The sequence below is a fragment of the Delphinus delphis genome, chromosome 10 (genome assembly GCF_949987515.2).
Source record: "Delphinus delphis chromosome 10, mDelDel1.2, whole genome shotgun sequence".
Lineage (NCBI taxonomy): Eukaryota > Metazoa > Chordata > Mammalia > Artiodactyla > Delphinidae > Delphinus > Delphinus delphis.
This window is the reverse complement of record NC_082692.2, coordinates 72,967,946-72,985,278: the sequence shown is the minus strand read 5'-3', so window position 1 is coordinate 72,985,278 and position 17,333 is coordinate 72,967,946. Positions and strand designations below refer to the sequence as shown.

Here is a 17,333-nt window from a genome sequence, read left to right as displayed (position 1 = left end):
ATGACCCACTTCTAGGAAGCAAGCCTATAGAAATACTGGCAGGAAAGTCTATAGGTAAGTCATGTATGCAAAGGATTTTACTGGAGCCATTCATTGTTGGGAAAGGCTGAAGTAACCTAAATGTCCATCTGTAAGGGCGTCGGTTAAGTAAATTATATAAGTCTGTACAGTGGACCCCCGTGCAGCCATTCTGAAGAAGCGATCAAGTCAGATCAATTAGTATGGAAGGGTATTTACAGCATATTGAGGGAAGGAAGCAAGTTGCAAAGCAATGTGCATGGTTAATCTCATGCACAAAACTGACATGTTTCTTGTATAAGCAGGAGAAAACCTAATGCTGGTCACCCCTGGAGCATGAAATTGGAAAAGGGGTCTCTTGTTACTTGGTATGTGTCTATAGTTATGTTCTAAAAGTTTTTATAAATTCATTTTTTAAAAACCAGAGACTTTGTGTTCCTGATCCAATCACCCTGATAAGGGATGGGTCCCCTCTCAGTTCCTTCTTCTCCCACAATAAAAGAATGGGAAAGCCTCCCTTCTGGAGGAAAACGTCCGTGCTCATGGTTAGCCCCTTTTGTGTATTCTGGCATCTCAGAAAGGGGGCTTCACTTACAAAGGCAGCTTTGTAAGCTTCAACGTTTGCAACAGCCCTATCCCCCACCCCCTGGACCATCTCAGGTTGGGCGACTCCGGGACACATCAGCCGGGAAGATCTTTCAGTGGCTACGCTATAGCCTTTGATCAGTGACTTCTTTTTTTTTTTCTTGGCGGTACACAGGCCTCTCACTGCTGTGGTCTCTCCCGTTGCAGAGCACAGGCTCCGGACGCGCAGGCTCAGTGGCCGTGGCTCACGGGCCTAGCCGCTCCGCGGTATGTGGGATCTTCCCAGACCGGGGCATGAACCCGTGTCCCCTGCATCGGCAGGCGGACTCTCAACCACTGCGCCACCAGGGAAGCCCTGATCAGTGACTTAACAGTGACAGGCAGAGAAGCTGCTAGACCCGTGACTTGCTGTGCACGTCTGTGAGATGTATTTAACTGAACCAGCCTGCTGGGGCTCCTGCAGACATTTGCTGCAAAGGCAGTACAGGGTGTTCATGTCCTTTTGGCCCCAAGCCTGCAGGGGAAGACAGCGAACCTAGCCCCAAGAGGCCAATGAATAGAAAGTGAGCCCATCTAGGTAAGGCTGGAGGAAGCTAGGAACGGGAGAATGAAGACCTAAAGCATGTGCCCTGAGTGTCATCCCTTCCTGCCTTCAGCAGTTGTTAGGGGGCTAGTGCGTTTTACACAAAGGATCCTTGCTCTGTGTGCATTCCAGGGCTGAATGGACTTTCATTCCTAACGAGTTTGGTGGCCTCCACTGCAGGTTTCTGACTCATCTGCTAAAATGGTCCTTGGTATTTTCTTCCTGATTTCCTCACTCACACCCTCCAAATGTGGTCTCTTATCTCCAGCCCATCCCACCAGCAGGGCTGTGACCTCTGCCCAATTCTAACCAACCAGATAAAAACTCCTGTGGGCTAAAAACAGATTCTTACAACTACAACTGGGACTTCTCTGTAAATAAGAAGGACATACACTTTCTAGCTGCATCTTTTTCTCCCCTGAGGAGAAAAACACTCCCAAATTAACAGCGTCAAAAGTGTTTACATCCTCGAGACATAAAAAGGCTCCAGGTCTCTGGCACAACGTTTATAGATAAACAAACATCTATGGAAAAGAATAAAGGTTCAGCAGATTATAGAGTGGGAGACAGACACGGGCTTCTGTCTGGAATGGAGTCTTCGTGTCCTTCTCTGCTGCTGCATAAAGTGAAATCATTAGATGGAGCTTTGTAGGCTGTGCGTGGGGCCAGGCCACTGAGTTCTGTAAACTTTGTGGTCTGCTGCCCATGGCATCAAAGGACACAGGTGAGGACGGTGCTCAGCAGCTGTCCAGAGCAGGCAATCTGGGTTCAGTGGACTTGAGTCTGATCCCCGCTCCTACACAGCATTTGTAAAAGGGCCAACAATGCTTAGTTTTAAGGGTTAAATGAAGGACTGCTCCTGAGGTTTCTAACCCCTTTCCTGGTTGAAGAACCTCAATAATCAAAGGAGGATCTAAAAGTCACTCAGATTTGAAAATTAAAGGGCCGAGCCATTCTCTGGCTCAGAGGTTTTGCATAATGGTTTTCTTTTATTCCAGATGTTCCTAGCTTCAAAAAGACAAGTTATTTCCCCCTCATCATCAAAGTCTGAATCTTTCCAAAACACAACTGGAGGTACTTTGAGTCCTGGGATATCAGAGTCAAGTCTCCAGACATAACAGCCTCGGGAACCTCTCTCCTCCAGGGGAGGGGAGAGGAGGAAGAACAAGCAGGATGAAAAATTGTAATGTTTTACTCATAGACGTTTTTGTCAAAGCGTATCTTTCTGAGCTGGGCTTAGGCCACGACATTGCCTAAGATCCTTAAGAATGATGGACACTCTCGTTGCCAGTGATTTCCTAAAACCCCTTAGAGCCAAAGGGTCCCTGGGTTTCTAGAGATTACACAGGATTCTTCAAGGTCATGACTGCTTAAGACAATTTTTTTTTTACAGAAAAGAAAAAAAAAGTGGCCGGGGATGTCTCAGCCAGGGTTTAACCAACAGCAGTCATTACTGTTCCTGCTAACAACGGCATGCTCTAGAGAAGGAATTTTCCTTACCATGACAGTGAAGGGGCTGTTGGGAATATCAACGCCACCAAAGCGCACGTAGATGACATAGGTGCCCGGCTTGGCGGCCGTGTAGAAAATGTCATAGGTGCCATCCTCATTCTCGATGACATCAGCCTCAGCCTCAGTGCCGTCTGGGGTCAGAACCGTGCAGGTCACTTTGCCTTTCCCGGCGGTCTTGGCGTCTACCACAAAGCCCACTTCCTCGCCAGTTTTCACAGTGGAGGCGATTCCAGGACCTGGAGAAAAGTTTAGGAGGAGAGAGTGGAAGCTTCAGCCATGGACAGCAGCCGAAGGCCCAAGAACAAATCACACACGTTCGTGTTGTATCTGTGAATGTTAGACCTTCAACACCGCTGTGCAGAGGGATGTCCCAGAGATGCCCTGGGGAAGATGCTGCTCCAGGGAGCATTCTATCGATTACTTATTAAATAAGGTGTATCTGCAAGTTCTGAGTGATAACCATGTGTTAAACCGGCTTTGCCAGCATTCAAGTGTATGGGGATGAAGGTCAACTTTCAACAGCAAACACATATTGGGCATTTTCTTAAGTGCCAGATACACACAAAGGTGAGCAAACCACAGCCTCAGCTCTCAATATGCTCAAAATCTAACAGGGCAGATGCATGCAGGCTGGACACCAAGAATGACAGCTCAATCTGTGTTGGAAACACCGAGGGGGGACTAAGTTATCAAAAAAATAATCAATGGTTCTTCAAAGAAGCATCCTGCAGCACATCTATGGAAAGTTCTATGAATTTATATCCCAGGGTTGCCACATTGACAGAGGGCTTCCTGAGAAAGGGGAAATGGCTGAATTCTGAAGCCTGGGTACCCTTGGCTAGGGAAGACTTACAACCTCTGTCTCCAAATGATGACCCGTCTATCTGTCTGTCTCTCTGACTTGTGGCACCCCTTTACTGAGGATCCACAGATCAGGGAGTGCAAAAAACTATGAATTAAAAGCACCCTGGCAGAAAAAAAAAAGCAAAGTGTGTAGAAGCGACAGGGAGTGATAAGAACATGCTGAGACAGTGAGTAGTAAGGGAAGACTGAAGTTTGGCGCTGAATGACAGACTGAGAGGTAGGGCCCCAGGCTGAGCAGAGTATCCTGCCTGAGCTGCGGGAAGGAGGAGAGCCTGGAAAGCCAGGAGGAAGTTCCCACCCAGTATTCACATGCCCTCAGGTTGGCAAAGACAATCCAGTTGTCTCTGGAACAGCACAGACCTAGGAGGTGGCAGACTGGCCATCGTTACAAAATTTCTCAGTCTTGTGGTGGATGAGCCAAAAAGTGCCAAGCTGAGCAATTTACAGCCTCACCCTGAAAGCCAAAAGATTTTCTCCTTTCAGAACAAGACGAGAGGGCTTCCCTGGCGGCGCAGTGGTTGAGAGTCCGCCTGCCGATGCAGGGGACACAGGTTCGTGCCCCAGTCCGGGAAGATCCCTCATGCCGCGGAGCGGCTGGGCCCGAGAGCCATGGCTGCTGAGCCTGCGCGTCCGGAGCCTGTGCTCCGCAATGGGAGAGGCCACAACAGTGAGAGGCCCGCGTACCACACACACACACAAAAAAGAACAAGACGAGATATGAGAGAAATAGGACACATCCAGGGTGGACCTCTGTTTAGTTTTATTTAAAGAGAAGCAAATCAGTTTCATTTCAGAGATGGGGATTCATGGTTTGAAATCTGCTTGAAGCAACATCGGAGTTGCCCATGATATTCAATTGGTCATGTCTTAGAAATGGAAGGAACTGTTATGCTCTAATATTCCTGGAGAATTCCCGAGAGACTCAGGCGTGAGTCCTGAGTGTTGAGGAAAAACCTAGATCCTTTCATGTGCTTCTCTAGCCCTGGCCTGAAATGCTCTTGAATATATCTCAAATAACTAAAACATCTACTCATGAAAGGCATAAATTTGATGCTTTTCATGGGAGCCACAGTTGAAATCGCAACAACTGAAATCTCCACAATCACCCACTTCAAAAGTAACTGTAATAGTTTCCATGTGCCTGGCACTGTGCTAAGCACTTTTCATGTCTGACCTCATCTAATCTCTGCAATAACAGTCTCTGATCCTTGGAAGAGCTTCTTGAACTTAAATGTTTTCCCAAAAGATCTTCCATCTAAGTCTGCCTGAGGCTAGGAGTGGTGGAGCATCTTGCCCTGATCACACAGCTATTAAGTGGCAGACGCTGGCTTTCTGATGCCAAAACACACGCTCCTGTCCTTGAGCTGCACTCACCTGTGGCCAGGCACTTGCTGGCATCGCCCGTCTGTGTGGCCCGGATGCGGTAGGGAGACAACGGGATGTCGTCCCCACCGTAGGTGACCCCAATCATATAACGTCCAGTCTTGTCGGGGATGTAGGTAACAGCGTATGTGCCGTCTTTATTGTCATGGACAATGGCTCTTTTGGGTTTTCCCTCTTGGTCCTGTGGATCACAGAGAAATGCTATTTAGGATGTTGTCATCAAGATGTAGAAACCATTCAAAGAAAACCTTGACAGATTTTGCTCATTAATTAATGCCTCTAGCGGGAGGAAAAAAGAATTACTGGCTTAATACATTTTGGGAGGTGGTGGGAGCAGAGGGTCATAGATCCCTTTAACACTGTGATGGACATGGTCAATTTTGAGTGAATTTTCTGTCAAGGGAACGAACAGTTGTAGCTCCAAACCCATCGAAATGTAGGGAGACAAGGGGGCAGAGGCTCCTGCTTCTGCACCAGCAGCTTCACTCTCCCTTCCGTCTTTACTAATAGGAACCTAATTCTTAGCTAGGTATGCTGCTTCCAGAATACGAGACGCCACTTCCTAGTATCCTGGGCCACTAGGTACAGCCATGGGACTTATGACAAACTTCTGGCAAACGAGAAGAGAGTGGAAGTCTCATGAGGGACTTCTGACAGGGCTGCTTAAGAGAGCTGATTGAGTCGGAAGGTCCCATTGTCCCTTCTGCTCTCTTCCTCTTTCTGGCGTGCCATGTGGATTGGATGGCCAGAGCACCAGCAGGCTCATGGTCCATGAGGAGACCTTAGGGACAGAAGTCACACGTTAGGACACAGGAGCGGAGAGGTGGAATGGAGCCTGCTTCCTTGATAAGCACATAGCACCCAGGCGCCTTGCCCGGCCTCTGGGCCTGTCTAACAAGAGAGAACTCTCCCATGTGTTTAAGCCACTCTTATTTGAGGGTTGACTGTGATATGCAGCAGAACTTAGTCTTAACTAATCCAAAGGGTAACTTTAAACATTCAAACAACAAAAGATAGGAATAGATATGACAGAGAGCAAAATATATGAGATTCACCAAAATGTGGTACTTGAAGCTATACTCTCAGACTTCTCAGGCAAGCCTGTCTGTTGTCCTGTACAATTACCGACTCTCTAGTGAGGAAATCAGACAAACATTTGTGTGAGGCTAGAAATTAGTTGTTAAAATCCTGGTTCTTATCCCTGGCTGCGAAATTAGGTCTTATTAATGAAGTTTGGCTCCAGAAAAATCATTCAAGGTTACCGTTATCTGAACAGCAAGCAGGCCTTCCCCGGCATCTCTGGCATCGATGGCAAACTCCACAGGCAGGCTGGCAGGCACACCATAGGTACTGAGGCCAGGGCCACTGGCGGTCACTTTGCTGGCATCGTATGTGGGAAGGACCTTGACCTTAAAGGGACTTGACAGACATACACACCCCAGTTCAGTATGGATACACTTCAACCCAGCTACATCTGACCTCTCTTACACAAGAGACTGGGATTGAGAGGGAGGATTTCTACAGCACATAAGACTTAAGTGCCAAATCCAGCAGAAATTTACAACCGTGTAACCATCATACAACAGACCAGCTTTCCATAAGTGCATTCCATGGGTTACAAACTAATTTCCAAATTAGTTTGGCAAACATGGGGTTAAACACATTTAACCCACTTTTGTTTTACTAACACAATGATCACCAAAATGGAAAAAAAAAATATTAAAACTGATGTTTCAATGTTATCTTGTCCTCTTATTTTCTATTTTTAGTATGTTTTAGATGATACAAGACCTATTAGTCAAATACCACATATATGTAATTTATAAATTTTACCTTTCCACAGAGCTAGAGCTATATGTATACCTTCATGTAAAAATATGCACATTTGGGGTACAGGTGAAACTTTTAAATTCTAAGTATGATAAAAAAAAATCTTTGGAGACTCTTCTGAGAGGTAAAGAACTTTAAGCAACATTTTTTCTATTAATAGGAATGAGGAACAGGTTTTTATTCAACACCTTCTGGGAATGCTATGGCCAACCAAATTCTCAATTAAGAAATAAAAATTTTTGCCCTAATCAGAAAACAAGTTGCATGGTCACCAGAAAGACCTTGATGAACTAACGCACTCCTTACTGTCAGCTCACCTTTATGTTAAAGATGGCTGAAAGGAACAAATGCAGGGGGGGCACCAAGAGAGCAGGAGGCACAAGCATCAAGGCTAGTGTATTTTAATACCTGTGCAGAGCATGCCGGTTCTCAGAGATGCTGATCAGATGGACGGCTGGGTAAACGAGTGCACGGATACAGGGATGGATGGATGCGTGGGTGGGGCACAGATGGGTGGATGCATGGATAGATGAACGGATGGGTGGGCCACCAGAGCAGTGCTGGTCACCAGAGGGGTGGGCTTGAACCCCTTCCCTAAGTGACAGAAGCTTACCTACGAGGGATCTCTTCATCAGCATATTTAACAGAGACCATGTAAGGCCCCTCCTGGGACGGGGTGTAGGTCACTGTGTGTGTGCCATCCCCATTGTCCACCACGTTCACGGGCTCCACCAGACCTGAGAACAGAGACGAGAGGGCTGAGGAACTGCCTGGCTTTCCCTTCACTCCACCTGGGCTGAGTTCATGAAGGATCACATTCATCCATGAGAGCTATTGGTTTCCACGGATAACACAAAGGCAAGCAGGCCATAATCAGAGGCCTAAGAAATCACAGGAGAAAGATTCCCCAATTCACAGCTGCAGAAATGACCCTGAGAGACACCTTTAGCTTTCTGTTGGCTGAACTACACTCCGTCGGACCTAGAGTATGATTAAGGAGACTGCCTGCACTTGTTGCTGGAGGGCATATGGTGAAGATGCTTGTTGCAGACATGCTATCCTTTCAAGCTGGTTAGGCATGCTTGGGATGAGGTAATTTTACTCTACAGCCAAGAAAGGGTCAAAGAGTCCAGAACTCTGAACAGCAAAATTTAACCAATGGGCCAGCCAGGTAAAACTTGTATCCAGGGGCTTCCCTGGTGGCGCAGTGGTTGAGAGTCCGCCTGCCGATGCAGGGGACACGGGTTCGTGCCCCGGTCCGGGAAGATCCCACATGCCACGGAGCGGCTGGGCCCGTGAGCCATGGCCGCTGAGCCTGCACGTCCGGAGCCTGTGCTCCACACGGGATAGGCCACAGCAGTGAGAGGCCCGCGTACCACAAAAAAAAAAAAAAACCAAATAAAACTTGTATCCACCTCTGAGCAAAGACCATCATGGCAGCAGCATGCTGGGTGTAGGGCGCAGGGCAGGTGAGGTGCCGATCTCATGAGGGTGAGAGGGCTCTCAATGTGACATCTGCAGGGGATGGTTAGAGGTCACTTTAAAGCATAATCAAGGCATGCATTAGGTTGGTAGATTCTAGATTCCAGTTCTGAACCTGAGTGTCAGGATGCATCAGCTGAAGGGTAGGTAGATTAATCAAAGTGTGGCATACTCATTAAGCAACGCACATGAGGCAGGTACGAGGCAATTTCAGAGTTAAGGCCAGCAAGAGACATTCGGGTTACGTAAATCAGAGCAGCAGCTAATAGGAAAATGCAAACCTGTCTCCATAAAGTCACCCTTCAGGTCCCGTTTAAAGAACTCTGACATGGCTTTCAAGGGGCTGAGCCTTGACTGGGAATCCGTCTCATCAGCTAAAATTAAAAGGCTGTTATTTCAGAGTCCTCCGTAATAGACGTAGATATCTCAGCAAAGCTTTTCTCTCTTTCTCCCCTCTGCCCTGCCCTGTCTCTCTCTCTCTCTCTCTCTCTCTCTCTCTCTCTCTCTGTCCCTCTACCCCGCCCCCACCACACACACACACAGGTCTTGAAGCTCAGTAACTCTGTGGAATCAGATTCCAGCCCTATGACTTCATTTCCCCCAAAACCATTTCTGCTCTGAGCTTCAAAGGGCATAACCTCCTGCTGAAACCCATTAAGGAGAAAGTTCCTCTTCAAAGAAGGAAGCCCTCATTTGCCACTTCTGTGAAGCCAAGAACACATCACTGAGTAAAAATCCAGATAAGTTAAGATATTAGGCAGAGAATGGCACATTTTAAATGCTGGAAGAGGAAGTGTGATCACCTACTGAAAAAGGTAAATGTCAACGCACATCAGGGCTCGTCCCAAAATGGCCTGCTAGCCTCACCCAACCCAAATTCCAGGCTGCAAAAGGGGAGGCCAAGTTGCCAGCAAAGCCCATTCCCTAAGAGACCACCTCTCTCCAGGGAGCTGGGACAATGACAAAGCTACGTGTCACATGGGCTGAGTATTGCTCATTTCCAGAGATCTGGGGTGTGTTCCCACATGAGCACCAAATCCAACACCCACGCAAATCCAGACCCACCCCAGTCACCTCACAAATGCTGAAACACATCATTAAGCAGTTGCGATAATTTTACATGTGAGAGCCCAGATACTACTTGCTTCATCTTTCTACTTTCAAAAAATAAAACAAAATTTTAAAAAGACATTTAGGGTCATATTATTAAATGACAGAAAAGACAGGCCGCCGGAAAAATAACAGGCCTGCCAATTTTTTAAGCATAAACTTCTACAGTTTAGCTAGAACATGGAGCAATAAAGCAATTTAAGAAATGTAACCTAAAGTTCATGACTAAACTCAAAAGCAAAGTGCCTGCTCTGGGTCATGGCTGCCCCAGTCCAGGGCAGGTGAGTGTCGGCAGGAAGGCAGGATGTGTACTTACCTCGTGGGCCCATGACCCTCACTTCCAGTGGGGCCAGGCCGGCCTTGCTGCTGTCCACCGTGAAGGACTGCAAGACACGAGCTCGGACACCCGAGCCCACCCCAGGGCCAGCGATCTTGACCTTGCTGGGGTCCACAACATCCTTCACAGGAACCCTGAAGGGGCTGCCTAGAAAAGAGGTCACAGGATTCTAAGTACAGCCCCCCCTAGTGCCTGGAGACCCTCCTTGTGTGCACCCAGAATTGCACCATTGCTCTACCCAGGCCCTCACTTACACCAGCCCCAGTCAGTTTCTCCTGCCTTGCTGTGTTGTGCACCCAAGTGCACCTACTGTGTACAGACATGGCGCCAGGTTCTGGGCCCAGAGTGCTTAACAGCTCTCCAGGAACCCCATGCAGGAGAAGGATGAGGTAAGCAAGTCACTGTAACATCATACACAACCCATGCTGGGGACTTGTACAAGGTGCTGGTGGAGCACTCAGAAGACAATGAATCTGGTCTCTGGGAGACCAGAGGACGCTTTCCAATAACATATGAGACATATGGGTGAGCAGATGTCACTGAGAAGGGTTTCAAGCAGAGAGACTGGCATGTTGCAAAGGCCTGGAGGTGAGGGAGAAGACAGGCTGTTGAAGGAACTGAAGGAACTGAGTGGTGGAAGGAAGGCATGGAGAGGACTGCAGGCTGTGCAGTCCACATCCAACATCCTCTCCCATAAAAGGCTCCTCAGGGGCCCCTGGACTCCTGGCCCTGCAACGTAGCTAGCACCGCCCTCCCACCACCACTCATGGCTTTCTTGGTTCCCTGGCCATTTGGGTGAAGCCTTGCTTTCTCCCTGAGTGTAAGCTGTGGTCCCCCTGCATGGCTGACCCCACCGCTGACACTGGGGCCCTCTGACTCTTTGAGGGTATTGACTTCAAAGACTGATGAAGCATGGGAAAGGCAGGGGGATTGGAATTTGAGAAAAGCACTAAACACAGAAACAGGAACTGGGCCAGGACCCTCATGGGATTCCTCTACCAAGGGAGACCAAGTAAGACTTCCCCAGAGGTGGGCCAGAAACAGAAGCCCCAGCATCCCCAGCACCATGCCTCAGGCTGCCAAGTCCATCACCCAGGGGCAACACCCATCTCCTGCAGAAGTTCTCACCCTCCCTGTGACGCCTGGTAGTTAACGATGTCTAACCGCCACAGAAGCTGAGGTCTCTCTGCTTTGTATCCTAGAACATTTGTACTTTGTAGAATCAGGGGTGGTAAATAACAAAGATCACACAAAGAACCAAGGCCCTGGCTTTTTTAACAATAGCAGGGCTTCAATGGTATCTGATTTCTTGGTTAATTGAAATCAATGGCTGACCCTGGCAGAGACAAGCACCACGCTCCATGCTGGAGTTTAGTGATACAAAAGGGAATTTTATTTTAAAGAGAGATCGTTGAGGATTTCAGTATCAAGAAGTGATGGCAATGAACTAACTTTGAAGCCAATCTCCAAGGTGGCCTCCAATGGAAGTGGTCTGAACTCAGCATGAAGTAGCCAAGAACCAACAAGGTAACTTTAGGTCTAGAGTGGCAGATACCAGGCAATCTATGCCAGTCTCCCATTCTGTGCTCCAGGCAGACATGATCAATCAATCACAGCAGCCTTTCTTCCTGACGCAGTCATCCCACTTAATCCAGTGGTCAAAACAGCCATCACCAACAGACCACAGCTGACCCACCAGAGGAAACCTGGATATGCCATCGCGGGTAAGACAGGATACTTGGTTAAAAATAACCCTACTATGGGTTTGTGTCAGGCCAGGAAAAACCAGGCTAATATTTAACCAACCAGAATTGCTATGAAAGCAAATTAGAAGCTACCAGGTTGTTGAATGTTTCACAGCAGAACCTCATGCGCTACCTTTGCTATGAAACCTGACACTAAGACAATCAACCAACGCTTTACTGAATGACTCTGACTGGGAAAATTCTGGGGTCCAGGAGAAGTTGGCATTTGGCTCTGGAAGGCAAAAGAGCCTGAAAAATAAAAAAGAGGCACCATCTACATCTGATGAAAAAAACCCTAAATGGGTCTCTTTCTGTTGTTATGCTCCAAGTTGGCCATTCGCTTCAAGCTTGTGCATCAGCCACAGGGGCCCAACCTCTCACCCCCTTCTGCAAGGGGAATTCCAAAGCTGATGGCATCCACCAGATTTTCTCAATAAAGTCAAAATAGTTTTGTTGCCTCCACTACCAGGAAATGCTCATCCCACTACTGCCTGCCTGGTGGGAGCCACCAGGTCATCTGCCCTGGCAACAGCCTTCTACCCATTCTCCAAGCTCTATTCTCCCATCCCATGAAGTGCACAGTTGCAAAACTCCAAAAGGTCCTCTTGGCTCTGTATGGTCCCTGAGCCCCGCTCTCTTTCTTTGTGAACACTTGGCAGGAAACTCACAGACGGCAGGAGCTTTGTCTCATCTGTGGCTGAATTCTCCCTGACTAGTGATTATAGGAATTAAAAACTCTATATTGGAAGAGCTGCAAGGACAAGTTTGAGGAGAAATGTCATTTTAAATGAATTATGGCTTCAATGAACATCTGAGTAGAATGAGTTTGAGTTGAATTTCAATGCTTTCTGATCAATGTGAAAAAGGAGGAGCGAGCGTGAGTGCGAGTGTGTGGACACATTTGCACATGATACGGGGAAAGAGCAGACAGAGTCAGGAAAGCATGTGGTCAGTGGACACTCCAGCTTCCTGGAAGTCAATCCATAAACCTGAAAGTAGGGCCCTCAGCCTGCCCCTTCCTCTCTCTGTCTCATCCTGGCTTATGGCCTTCAGAACAACACTGCCCCACCCGAGGTTTCTCCTGCTCTCACCACACATGAGACAAGGCATAAGGTGACTCAGGAGCAGCCCTGGAGTCCTTAGACTTCCGTCCACACCTTACCACACGCTCACCTACCCTTCTAGACGTGTGTTGGGTGGCAATCATTTCACTATATAAACAGAACTAGAATCTATGGAGATTCCCCTGCTGGAGCATGAAAGTTGGAGGGCCCTTCACTATTTAAGTCATATTTTTTTAATGTTTGAATAATTTATAGCAGTGGTTCTCAACTACAGGTGATTTTGTCCCCTAGTGGATATCTGACAATATCTGGACACATTTTTGGTTGTCACAAAATGGGCTAAAAAAAATACCATACAATGAACAGGAAATTATTATTATTACTCCTATTTTACAGTAAGTGTACATACTACATCATTAAACAGAAATTAATATATAAGACCCTGAACTTGTGTGTCATTATCAGCTACCAGGACTGTCAATGGAAAACAGAAAACAAGATGTGTATAGGACGAATAAGAACTAACCACAAAATAAAGTGAAGATTTTCAACTTTGTAAAGAATCAGCTTTCCTTTAAGATCTAGGTCCTTCAACATGTGAACAATCATTTTCAGTTAAAACTCCAAGCCAATAGTTTTTGGCATAATACTGGTCCTCTTAGGAGTTGGGATATTCTTGGAGATGCAGCCCTAAGGAAAATTCCCACTTTGCAGCTACTACAAATATCAGACAGTTTTTCCCATTCAGTGAGACAAGCAAAATCAAACCCACTTTCATGCAAAAATCAATAATTCTTTGGGTGCCCTTCAGAAGGATAGCTTACCGGGGATGTGGGCTCCTCCATATGTGATATTCACGTCGTAATCCCCTGGAGCAAAGGGGATGTACTCAGCACTGCAACTGCCATCTTTGTTGTCTCTGCAGTTTATCTTTGACTCCGATGGTCCCTCGACAGTTATGCCAAGACCCCCAATTCCTGCCCCTCTGGAAAGTGTGAGTAAAAAGGCCAAGTTGTACTAGTGGTTCATGCCAGTCTGCTTATTTCCAAAATTCCTTTAAAATCCCTCTATAAACTATCCCATTTCGCCAACCAGAAACAGTGTAATATAAATAAAAACGGCTTCGACCCTTCCTTTCCAATGCTTATCCTTCATTGTTGCATTGGCTGGGTCTGAAAGTACAATTCAGGTATGAGACTTGTGACCAGTTTTAATAGGAATACTTCTAATATTTCACTTAAATATGAAATTGGTTCTATATTTTTGAATTATCACGTTAAGTAGCTTCCGTCTAGTCCTGGTTTGTTCAGCAGTTTTATGACTATTATCAAGGGCTTTTTGGTACTTTTAAAAGCATACTTGGTCTTTCTCTGTAATATATGTCTCTATGGAAGAAGACGCCTCACATATGAAATACAAAGCCTCCCAAACGTTGGGAGACCATGATACATATGTAGGATACACCTATAAAACTTCCTGAAAGCCGTTCAACTACTTAGGGCTACTCCTGTTACAGAGTCAACACACAGATCCCAGGACCTTGCTTACCTGGTAACCACAGTAAAGACGTTGGGTTTGTTGGTAAAGGCCTCTTTCAATCCCGGTCCTTGAGCTTGAACCCGAGATGGCTGGCAGCCTTCGGTTACAGCCACTTTAAAGGGACTGTTTGGGATGGGCACATCATCATATGTCACCTCCACTACATGGAGGCCTGTTCAAAACAACATATAGAAACATATTTGCACAGGAGTCACTTACTTGTGGCAAATAATACTCTAGCAGTCAAGTCTATGTGTTATCCCATGTTATTCGAAAAGAACAGGTTGAACAAACAGCAAAGTTGGTATGATTTGATTTTTTTAAAAAACACAAACTGTTTGCGCTTTCGTTCACTTGGCAGTCACATACCACCCCCCATCCCCCAACACACACGCAAGGCCTCTCCTCCCAGCAAATATCACTAAGTCTATTTTGAAGACAGTCATCTTAAACACACCATCCTGATTGGAGAAAACTCCACCTAGCCACTAACCGAAAGACAAAGAGAAACCCATGAAATAGAATAGACAAGCATCCACGAAAAGAAAGTGAAAATATCTATACCATGAAGTTTAGGGATTATATATCCAGATAATGAGGACATATGGTGCCTTTATTTTTTTTATGCTTTATCAAAATTTTAAATTAAAAAATTTAATTTTAAAATTTAAATTCTTAATATTCAAGAAAGAAATTAATTATGTTAAAAAATCGCACAGGGAATTCCTTGGTGGTCCAGTGGTTAGTACTCCATCCTTCCACTGCTGGGGGTTGGGGTTTTGATCCCTGGTCGGGGAACTAAGATCCCACAAGCCACGGGGCACGGCCACAAATAAATAAATAAACAAAATAGGAGGTAAAAATTAAGGGAGAACTTTCCCCCTTCAGGAAAAAAAACTGCACAAACGAGCAACATGCCATGACATCACCCCATAACCTGCTCAGATGAGGCTGAGGCTAACCACAGCCCAACTGCTACACAACAGGGCCAGCACGCCCGGCACTGAGCAAGCAGGTGGCTCTGTTCGGGAGAGAGGTTTCCACATTTCCCAGTCACTGTGCACGTGCTTCTGCTGAGCCGGTCAAAGCACGTGGGGCAGGAGTTAGCACCAGCCACCGGGAGGAAGCAGCCCCACAGAGCTCTGAACGAGGGTCCTGTTCCAAGGAGAAGTCAACTCACCCTTCTCGAAGGGCGTGTATTCCACCTGGTAGGTCCCATCAGCATTGTCTGTGACGAAACACTCGGTGGAGGCCCCGGAGGGGTTGGCAATATGGGCCTTGATGTGGTCGCCTCCGACCTGCGTCAGGGGCCGTGAGTCGACCGTGAAGTCGGTGGTGGCTTCCCGAAACACATCTGCGGAGCAATCACACAGATAAGAATGTCGCTGTCACCTCAGTGTCAGGAGCAAACCCAAGAGCCAAGGCTCTCGGCACTTCAGAACACACTCGTTTAGGTGATCGCAGACAACCGGTTTCTCTGACTCGGAATCAGGAATATTAATGCCTCCCCACCTTCAATCTCCTCGGCAAAAGAAGCTTCTTCCTAAGCCAGGTAACAACACAACTGCCTGCACACTTCTTGGGACAAAGGTGGGATCTAGGACAGGTTAAAGGCTGAAGACAGCAAGTGTGGTATTAGCCAGCAGTACATTTTAAACCTTTTTCAGATAAGTGCCCAAAATGCAATATGTTGTGTTTCCACATTTAAAGAGAAAAAAAACAGGGGCTTCCTTGGTGGCGCATGGGACACGGGTTCGAGCCCTGGTCTGGGAGGATCCCACATGCCGCGGAGCAACTAAGCCCGTGCGCCACAGCTACTGAGCCTGCGCGTCTGGAGCCTGCGCTCCGCAACAAGAGAGGCTGCGACAGCGAGAGGCCCGCGCACCACAATGAAGAGTGGCCCCAGCTCGCCGCAACTAGAGAAAGCCCTCGCATAGAAACGAAGACCCAACACAGACAAAAATAAAAATTAATTAATTAATTAATGAAAACACAAACAAGATTTCTGGCTTTGTCAGGAAAAAAAAAAAAGGGAAAATCTGACAGTGTTGGGAGTGTGAAGAAACAGAAAGCTGGGGTTGGGCAGCAGAAACACCACATGCTCACCCCTTCACTCTGCTCCCCTCTACTGCTCCCTGATGCAGAGTTATCTTCTACCTGGTCCGACCCCTATAGTCATTTGAGTTTGCAGCCCTGACTCTCTGAGCTTCCAGTGAGCCCCTGTTACTTTGGCAGCCACCCTCTTTTTCATGAAACCCACCTTTTCCTTCTATTCCTGGCCCAAAGACTTTGACCCTGCTGGTGTCCACGGCAGGCTCCACCTTGACCCTGGCGGGGAAGTGCGGTACAAGCTCACCGCCGTACTTCATAGTCAGCGTGTACATGCCGGCGGTCAGGGGCACGTAGGTCACCGCATAGGTGCCGTCTTTGTTGTTCTCGATACAGACTTCAGCTTTCGCCCCCGAGTCCGAGACGGCTTCCAGGCCCAGGGCCCCCGGGCCTGCTTCTGAACAGTCCACGCTAAGCAGCCCTGCCTCGCCCACTTTCCCATGCTCCAGCCCTGGGCCCGATGCCACAACTTTGGAGGGATCAAACGGCATTTCAATGTCAGCTTTGAAGGGAGAACCAGGTATGTGGACTTCTTCAAAGAGGATGTTGACGAAGTACTCCCCAGGCTTTGTTGGGAGGTAGGAGACGGAGCAGGTCCCGTCGCCATTGTCCGAGCATTCAATTTTGGCCTCACAAGGACCTTCCACGGTTAGGCCCAAACCTCCAGTTCCAGCTCCTTTGGTGTCGATGATGAACTCGGCAGCCTTGCCCACAAGACCTCCTTCAAGGCCGGGACCGTGGGCCTTCACCTATTTGGACAAAGAATAAAAATCAGACTCTGCCCGAAACTGGTATCGCTGCTCAGCCAGCACCGCTTTCAACAGCCAAGCCTGCAATCGGCAGTGAACTGCCCCTCGATGAAGTGGTCCTTCTCCCTGGGGCCTAATGTGTCACACACACTCACCACAGCACTGGGTTACAGCCACAAGCAGTGGATGCTGCAAACGGCTGAGAAAGGGAGACCTGGCGGTGAATTCATTCAACACGGAAGGGCATGTCAGAGGCATGGCTTTCCCTCTCCTGCCAGGCTCGGCTCGAGGGCTGGAGCTGGACACCTAACATCTAGTCCAACAAACACACTCGGGTTTCCTGGGTTGAACACTCACTGAATGGCTTTCATGGACCTCACTGTTGCTTTGGCTGCTATACCTCCCTCAACAAATTCTGAATAA

General features: G+C 47.5%; 1 protein-coding gene across 4 annotated transcripts in view; it reads right to left on the bottom strand.

Annotated features, from left to right (window-relative positions):
- FLNB (filamin B) overlaps window positions 1-17,333 on the bottom strand; it is a 139,201-nt gene that overhangs the window by 28,177 nt on the left and 93,691 nt on the right. For 3 of the 4 annotated variants that reach the window (XM_060022750.1, XM_060022751.1, XM_060022752.1), the window contains exons 21-29: window positions 16,313-16,910; window positions 15,233-15,406; window positions 14,062-14,224; window positions 13,338-13,498; window positions 9,684-9,851; window positions 7,389-7,512; window positions 6,208-6,364; window positions 4,937-5,126; window positions 2,687-2,934 (exon numbers count right to left, since the gene is read on the bottom strand). In XM_060022750.1, coding sequence (XP_059878733.1) covers window positions 2,687-2,934; window positions 4,937-5,126; window positions 6,208-6,364; window positions 7,389-7,512; window positions 9,684-9,851; window positions 13,338-13,498; window positions 14,062-14,224; window positions 15,233-15,406; window positions 16,313-16,910 — 1,983 coding nt within the window. Of the gene's footprint in view, window positions 1-2,686; window positions 2,935-4,936; window positions 5,127-6,207; window positions 6,365-7,388; window positions 7,513-8,538; window positions 8,632-9,683; window positions 9,852-13,337; window positions 13,499-14,061; window positions 14,225-15,232; window positions 15,407-16,312; window positions 16,911-17,333 lie in introns of all 4 variants that reach the window. The other variant, XM_060022749.1, reaches the window with a different exon arrangement.